The sequence below is a fragment of the Ipomoea nil genome, unplaced genomic scaffold (assembly GCF_001879475.1).
Source record: "Ipomoea nil cultivar Tokyo-kokei standard unplaced genomic scaffold, Asagao_1.1 scaffold1936, whole genome shotgun sequence".
NCBI lineage: Eukaryota > Viridiplantae > Streptophyta > Magnoliopsida > Solanales > Convolvulaceae > Ipomoea > Ipomoea nil.
Window position 1 is genome coordinate 731,883 of NW_017618364.1, and position 8,428 is coordinate 740,310.

At 32.3% G+C, this 8,428-nt stretch overlaps 1 protein-coding gene across 1 annotated transcript; it reads right to left on the bottom strand.

The window, feature by feature from the left end:
- Window positions 1–6,269: 6,269 nt before the first annotated feature.
- LOC109146667 (F-box only protein 8-like) lies at window positions 6,270–7,409 on the bottom strand. Its single transcript, XM_019294320.1, has one exon. It carries the CDS (start codon window positions 7,407–7,409, stop codon window positions 6,270–6,272), a length of 1,140 nt encoding a protein of 379 aa, XP_019149865.1.
- Between the last annotated feature and the right edge of the window lie 1,019 nt (window positions 7,410–8,428).

An 8,428-nucleotide genomic window follows, 5' to 3' on the forward strand; every position in this document is an offset into this window, starting at 1 on the left:
TTTAGAACCCTTTGCAACAAATTAAAAATACTTGGCTACTATTTAAAAAAAGTTTACAAAAAATTATAATGAATCTCCTATATTATCTTGTATTCATATACTATGAGTTACATATTTAAATAAACAAATTCGACATTAAATTACTTATGTATGAACTTCTCATATATAATATTGCATTGATCTACTTTCAAATATTTATTTAATTATAAACATTGGACATTAACTCATTCACGCAATGCCCGTCTAAGACTAATTGATTAATAAACTAATTATGTTACCAAACAAGCCATGTCTTTAATTATTTATTTTCAGTGAGACTGCCTTTCAAATTTGGGCTATATGTGCACCGTTTTGATAATTGTGGGGCAACATTTACCCCACTCATAATTCAGGGATAACATTGATAATTGGCATATTATAGATGAACATTTTTTACAATTTTTCCATTATTCAATTGGGTCTAATATATATTCTTTTTTTTTGAAAGCAGTCGGGTCCAATATATGCATTCATATATTAAAAATATAGTTTTAGGACTCTTATAATGTTCTTAGCTAGTGTGTCTTTTCAATTAAAGGTATGTTTAGATACTCAACAAATGATTTCCAAAGTAAAAAATGACTCACCTCGGCTTTATGCTCAGTTCTCTCTCTAGGCGAGTAACCCGCAATCTGTATGGTCATTAGTTAGATTTCATTTAATACCCTTCCCTTATCTTACAGTGGTGATAATTAATTTCCATAATTCATTTTACATTCATCAGAGTTACAAGAAAATGATTAAAAAAAAATTATGTGCTAAATGATTCATGGTACTGGTAAGATTCACAACTTTTCATTTGGCAAGGAAATTAAAAAAAAACAACAACAAAACAATAATATAAAATTAAGATAAATTATATTCATCTATACTATATATAAAAACAAAATCCTGAAATTTTAACTTCCCGCCCAATTCCTAAAAAATCTCTCTTTCCCAATAAAATATATTGATTTCTACTTTCCAATTCGTACAATAATTCTGGGTAAAAATTCTATTCTAAAATTATAAAATAGTGTAACCCAATTCTCTTTGCACATCTAATCTATACTAATATATATATATATATATAAACAAAATCCTTAAATTTTAACTTCCCGCCCAATTCCTAAAAAATCTCTCTTCCCAATAAAATATATTGATTTCTACTTTCACATTCGTACAATAATTCTGGGTAAAAATTCTATTCTAAAATTATAAAATAGTGTAACACAATTCTCTTTGCACATCTAATCTATACTAATATATATATAAAAACAAAATCCTTAAATTTTAACTTCCCGCCCAATTCCTAAAAAATCTCTCTTCCCAATAAAATATATTGATTTCTACTTTCCCATTCGTACAATAATTCTGGGTAAAAATTCTATTCTAAAATTATAAAATAGTGTAATACAATTCTCTTTTCACATCTAATCTATAATCTATAATCTATACTATATATAAAAACAAAATCCTGAAATTTTAACTTCCCGCCCAATTCCTAAAAAATCTCTCTTCCTAATAAAATATATTGATTTCTACTTTCCCATTCGTATAATAATTCTGCGTTAAAATTCTATTATAATATTATAAAATAGTGTAATACAATCTATACTATATATATAAACAAAATCCTGAAATTTTAACTTCCCGCCCAATTCCTAAAAAACCTCTATTCCTAATAAATATATTGATTTCTATTTTTCCCATTCGTACAATAATTCTGCGTTAAAATTCTATTCTAATATTATAAAATAGTGTAATACAATCTATACTATATATAAAAACAAAATCCTGAAATTTTAACTTCCCGCCCAATTCCTAAAAAATCTCTCTTCCTAATAAAATATATTGATTTCTACTTTCACATTCGTACAATAATTCTGCGTTAAAATTCTTTTAAAATATTATAAAATAATGTAACACAATCTATATCTATACTATATATAAAAACAAAATCCTGAAATTTTAACTTCCCGCCCAATTCCTAAAAAATCTCTCTTCCTAATAAAATATATTGATTTCTACTTTTCCCATTCGTACAATAATTCTGCCTTAAAATTCTATTATAATATTATAAAATAGTGTAATACAATATATTCTATATATATAAACAAAATCCTGAAATTTTAACTTCCCGCCCAATTCCTAAAAAATCTCTATTCCTAATAAAATATATTGATTTCTATTTTTCCCATTCGTACAATAATTCTGCGTTAAAATTCTATTCTAATATTATAAAATAGTGTAATACAATCTATACTATATATAAAAATAAAATCCTGAAATTTTAACTTCCTGCCCTATTCCTAAAAAATCTCTCTTACTAATAAAATATATTAATTTCTACTTTCCCATTCGTACAATAATTCTGCGTTAAAATTCTTTTATAATATTATAAAATAGTGTAATACAATCTATACTATATATTAAAACAAAATCCTGAAATTTTAACTTCCCGCCCAATTCCAAAAAATCTCTCTTCCTAATAGAATATATTGATTTCTACAATAATTCTGGGTTAAAATTTTATTGTAATATTATAAAATTGTGTAATACTATTCCTATTCTAATTTATATCTATTTTATATATCAGTGTTGCAATAATCGTGTCGCTGGCCACGGCGAAGAAGGCCGGAATCGGCCTCCTCAGCGGCCGCCTCGCCGGCTGAACCGGCCTTTAATTTTTTTTTTTTTTTTTTAAGTTGTAAAGTTTCAAAAGTTCGACAAGGCATAACTTTTGACTCCGTTGTCCGTTTTGGACAAATGTTTTTTTGAAATCGCGTATTTTTTCGAGATCTATCCACCGCAAACTACCGTAGGCGGTTTAGCCCACCAATTTCTTAAAAAAAAATACTTTATTAAAGAGTTTCTAAGAAAAAACTATGAGAACCTTATGTTTTATTAATGAATTTTTAAAATTTTTAATTAAACAATTGTCACGTGCATTATTTAATAATCTTTCTTTATAATTGGTCAAATTATTTAATTATGTTAAATCTACTTTTCCCATTCGTACAATAATTATGCCTTAAAATTCTATTATAATATTATAAAATAGTGTAATACAATCTATACTATATTTTATAAACAAAATCCTGAAATTTTAACTTCCCGCCCAATTCCTAAAAAATCTCTATTCCTAATAAAATATATTGATTTCTATTTTTCCCATTCGTACAATAATTCTGCGTTAAAATTCTATTCTAATATTATAAAATAGTGTAATACAATCTCTACTATATATAAAAAAACAAAATCTTGAAATTTTAACTTCCTGCCCTATTCCCAAAAAATCTCTCTTACTAATAAAATATATTAATTTCTACTTTCTCATTCGTACAATAATTCTGCGTTAAAATTCTTTTATAATATTATAAAATAGTGTAATACAATCTATACTATATATTAAAACAAAATCCTGAAATTTTAACTTCCCGCTCAATTCCAAAAAATCTCTCTTCCTAATAAAATATATTGATTTCTACAATAATTCTGGGTTAAAATTTTATTGTAATATTATAAAATTATGTAATACTATTCCTATTCTAATTTATATCTATTTTATATATCAGTGTTGCAATAATCGTGTCGCTGGCCACGGCGAAGAAGGCCGGAATCGGCCTCCTCAGCGGCCGCCTCGCCGGCTGAACCGGCCTTTAATTTTTTTTTTTTTTTTTTTTTTTTTTTTTTTAAGTTGTAAAGTTTCAAAAGTTCGACAAGGCATAACTTTTGACTCAGTTGTCCGTTTTGGACAAATATTTTTTTGAAATCGCGTATTTTTTCGAGATCTATCCACCGCAAACTGCCGTAGGCGGTTTAGCCCACCAATTTCTTAAAAAAAATACTTTATTAAAGAGTTTCTAAGAAAAAACTATGAGAACCTTATGTTTTATTATTGAATTTTTAAAAATTTTAATTAAACAATTGTCCCGTGCATTATTTAATAATCTTTCTTTATAATTGGTCAAATTATTTAATTATGGTAAATTTTGAAATAATTAATGATGGTAATAGAAATTCTAGAAGAATATAGAATTGAACAATATTTAATTATTGTTATATTATTATTGTGACTCACGGAATACAAGAGTTACGTTAATGCCATTTTTGGTCCTAGACTTATTGGGGCATTGACACTTTTCATCCTCCACAATAAAAATTGCCACTTAGTAGCCACTGTTATTGATCGTTGGACAGTTTTGATCCCCCGTCAATGACGCCGTTTGTTGACCGTGTATTAGAAGGGTTTTTCTGTCTTTTTATGTTCTAATCCTTGTATTTCTCCATCCATTGGCCACTGCTACATCCATTTCTTCAAACTGAGGTTATCCGCTTCAGTACTTTCTAACATTAAGAAACCATCTTCACCCAACTAACAATCACGAATTTTACATTTGACATCAATCTCAAGATAATGGAAACAAGTGCAGTTGGAATAGAAAGGGCGTTAGTCCATGCCTGTGGAAATTTTGTCGAGCATACAACATAACTAGCAAAGTCAGGAATATCACCCAACCCCTCCCTTAACCTTTATGCATCAACTATAATAGGTATGCCCATACTCTTTGCCTCCTGCACTACAATCAAAGCAGTCTCATGCAGCCTTCCATCTAAGTAGACAATATTTACTCCAAGCGCTGAAGACAATTTTGATTTAGGTATGTAGACCCTCAGATATCATGGGTGGATATCCTGGAGTGAAAATGCACGTGCGAGTTTTTTTTTTTTTTCTTTGGTTGTCAACAATGACATATGTGAATGGTGAGTTTCCTCCTTTGGACACCACCATAAAAGATGTATCAACACCATCCCTTTCAAGCTCATCAAGTATTCTTTCGCCATGCGAGTCATCAGCAACCTTAGATATGATCCTTGGATTAAGACCAAGACGAATTTTATCATCCGGGTTTTATCAAAGCATTGCCAGTGTTACCACCTCCTTGAACCTCAAAGCTGGTGCTCCGAATTTTATCATCCGGGTTGGGGAATGAAGCTACAACAGCCAGGAAGTCAACACCGGCCATTCCAACACCTCAGACAATGCAATTTTTGGGGAGCGGCGGATTCCACATTTTCAGCTTGAAACTTCAATGAATTTCAGGTAGAATAACAGAGTTTTTGAGGTTGTGCACCAAGTAGTTGTGGTCAGAGAGAGAGAGAGAGAGAGAGAAGTGGGAAGGATATTTGTGGTCAATATGGAAGGGAGGACTTACAGGTGCAAATTCTACATCACGCCATCTACAACTACAACTGCTATTTACCATAGGAGGGTTCGCCGACCTGCTGCCCTCTCTGCTTCGCCGGAACCAAAAACCACCGGTGAAGGCCCCAACCTCGCCGGATCTGTTGCTGCACCGCCAGATCTGCCTTACTGGTCCGTCGCAGGAAGGAGTTACTGCCTCGTATGCTCGCCGTCGTACCCACAACTCGCCGGAGAAGAACCTCGCTGCTACTCACTACCGACGGTTACTACTTAGCCGCCAAGTCTCGCCATCTCGCCTCACAGGAGTCACAGCAGCGCTGGTCTAAACAAGATTAGAAGAATAAGACATAAAAAGACAGAAAAGCCCTTCTAATTCACGGTCAACAAATGACTTCATTGACGGAGGATCAAAATCGTCCAACGACCAATAACAGTGTCTACTGAGTGGCAATTTTTATTATGGAGGATGAAAAGTGTCAATGCCTCAATAAGTATAGGACCAAAAATGACATTAACTCCGGAATACAATACAAGAATATTTAATTATGGTTATATTATTATTGTGCCTCACAACCATTATATACTAACAGTACTTGAAAAGAAACTAATAATAATAATAATAATAATAATAATAATAATAATAATAATATAATAATAATAATAATAATAATAATAATAATAATAATATAAGTGGTAATAATAATATCTAAAAGTAATTAAGTGTTAATAATAATAGTAAGAATATTAACGTAAGAGTTGTAACATAGAATAAATTGTAATAATTAATAACTATAGTCTAGGATTAAATTTGGAATTGTCAGGAAAGATAAACGAACTCTGGTGAAATTGACTCTTAAATAATTATATATCGATTTAAATATTCTTAATATATTACAACAATTTCATTCCGTGCATCGCACGGGTGAAAATACTAGTTTTGATAAAAGTAATACAAGATGGGCAGATTATCAAAATAAACTAAATATTCTAATTCATTCATGACTCAATAAATATGCTTTCGCTTAAAGATCCATCTTCTAATTCATTCAGAAAAATATACTTTCTCTTCCATAACATGCACAGTATTAATCCTTCTCCAACTTTGAGAAGATGAATAACCAGGAAGTTCACATATCTCAAACTTTCTCCATACTTGTGGTCCACATGCATAAATTAAAATTGAAGGAGACATATTCTTAGCTTGAATCAAGAACACAATTTCCCCAATACTATTGGCTGTAATGCTCACAGATTCAGCTTGTCTAATGATTTTAGCCTCTTCCAATGTAAGAGGAATCTCATGTTTGTCCCACCCCGGTCCCAATGATTTCTCCAAATTACAAACAAATATTCGGGTCCTTCTCTTTACATCAACATAAATATAAGCTAGTCGACCATTTAATTTCACCCATGATGAATAATACATCGTCGGCATAACACGGAATATATAGGGAAAAGGTATCACCCTAATTAAATTCTCGGTCTCAATATCAAATACAACTATTTCTTGTTTATCCCTGCAATGCATCTTCAAATAGATAATACCATCAATTTGAACACTAGCAATGGGCTGGCAAGCGAGGAAGGAGTAATCTGTAGTCACCGCCCTCCATGATTCATCCACCCCAAGAGTTAAAACCTTCAACATACCCTGGTAATAGGGGTGAGTATTATTACGGTATAATTCTGACCTCAAAACCTTGTACCTTTTCGACACCGGATCAAAACCCAGGGCTGCACCGAAATACATTTTTGTCCACAGGTCCCCTGGCTCGACAAGGGGAAGACAAATATATTGTCTTGTACTAAGGTCCAAGATAGTGGTCTCTCCCCATCTGTTGATCAGACAAAGCTTCCCATCTGCAAAGCTTGAACCAATAAGTTGTTTAAAACGCTGCAATTCATCTGCCGAGCATTGGAGACTGCTGGGTTGGAGCCTTCCATGGCTCTCTTCAGTAGTAAAGCCCACAGTGTACAGATTTGTGAATGGGAACCAGAAGAGCATTCTAAACTTGAAGTGCGGCTGAGGGATGAAAGTTTGGAAGAATTTGGAAGTGCACCTGAAAGAGACTGCAGATTTTGGAGGGAGACAGGCGAGAATTTTGAGAATTATCTCTTGGGGGAGAGAAGATATGCAAGTAGCGTCGTCCATCTTCTTCAATTTTTTTGAAGGGTAGTCCATCTTCGATCTTGAATGTTACGTTTCCTGGGTTAATTAGGTTTTTTTAGGTTGTCCTTGATAGTCTATCTGCAAATTAAATTCGATCAATAATAGAATGCTAATTAGGGTTTTATTTGTAACTTAAAAGCTTCTAAGGATTTGCGTTGCGACAAAAAAACTATGCAATGCACTGCGTACGTACCTCGACGGTGCTGCAATTGTCGGTTGTGGGCTACGTCGGAGAGGCGGCTGGAATTAATTGGAACTCAAACTCTAGCTAGCACGGTAGTGCGTAGATAGATATCAATCTTATGATGTTTATATATATATTGCACACTAGAATTCATTCTTCATTTCCCAATATTGTTAAGAATATTGTCATTTATTATTCCTATCTTGACTGGGATTCTTTGTATCATTAAATATATATCTCATAATTATGGACTTTGAATTATCATCCCGGATTGATCAATAAAAAAATTATTTTAAAAACTATTGTTCTCATCATCTGGTATAGTATACCAAACGATTTATGGTTACCGCCGCCTGCCAGTGACATCACCTCCTATTATCGCATCATCTTCGATATTGTCTATCCAATCATAGCAATGATAAATACCCTACAAACAGCTTATCACGTTTATCTTCATTAAACATACTTCCTCAAATTATCTGTTTTGGAAGACTCAACTTGTCCGTTTATCCGCAGTCAATGTCATGGTGGATACGTTGATATAGCTCGTTATCATATCTGCCTTCATTTATTAGAACTCCGGATGAGTGTTATGTTGTAGCCATGCTCAAGATGAGTGTTCTGTTGTAGACGCGCTCTGGATATGAGTATTTCGTTCTAGCAGCGCTCCGGATGAGTGTTCCGTTGTACCTGCCCTCCTTATGAGTGTTCCATTGTAGCTGCGCTTTGGATAAGTGCTTTATTGTAACTGCGCTCCGAATAGTTGAAGAACAATGGGTGATTAAAATTTGATAGTTGAAAGATATGTATGGTTAACTTGGACCACACGATGATAGCAATTTAAAAG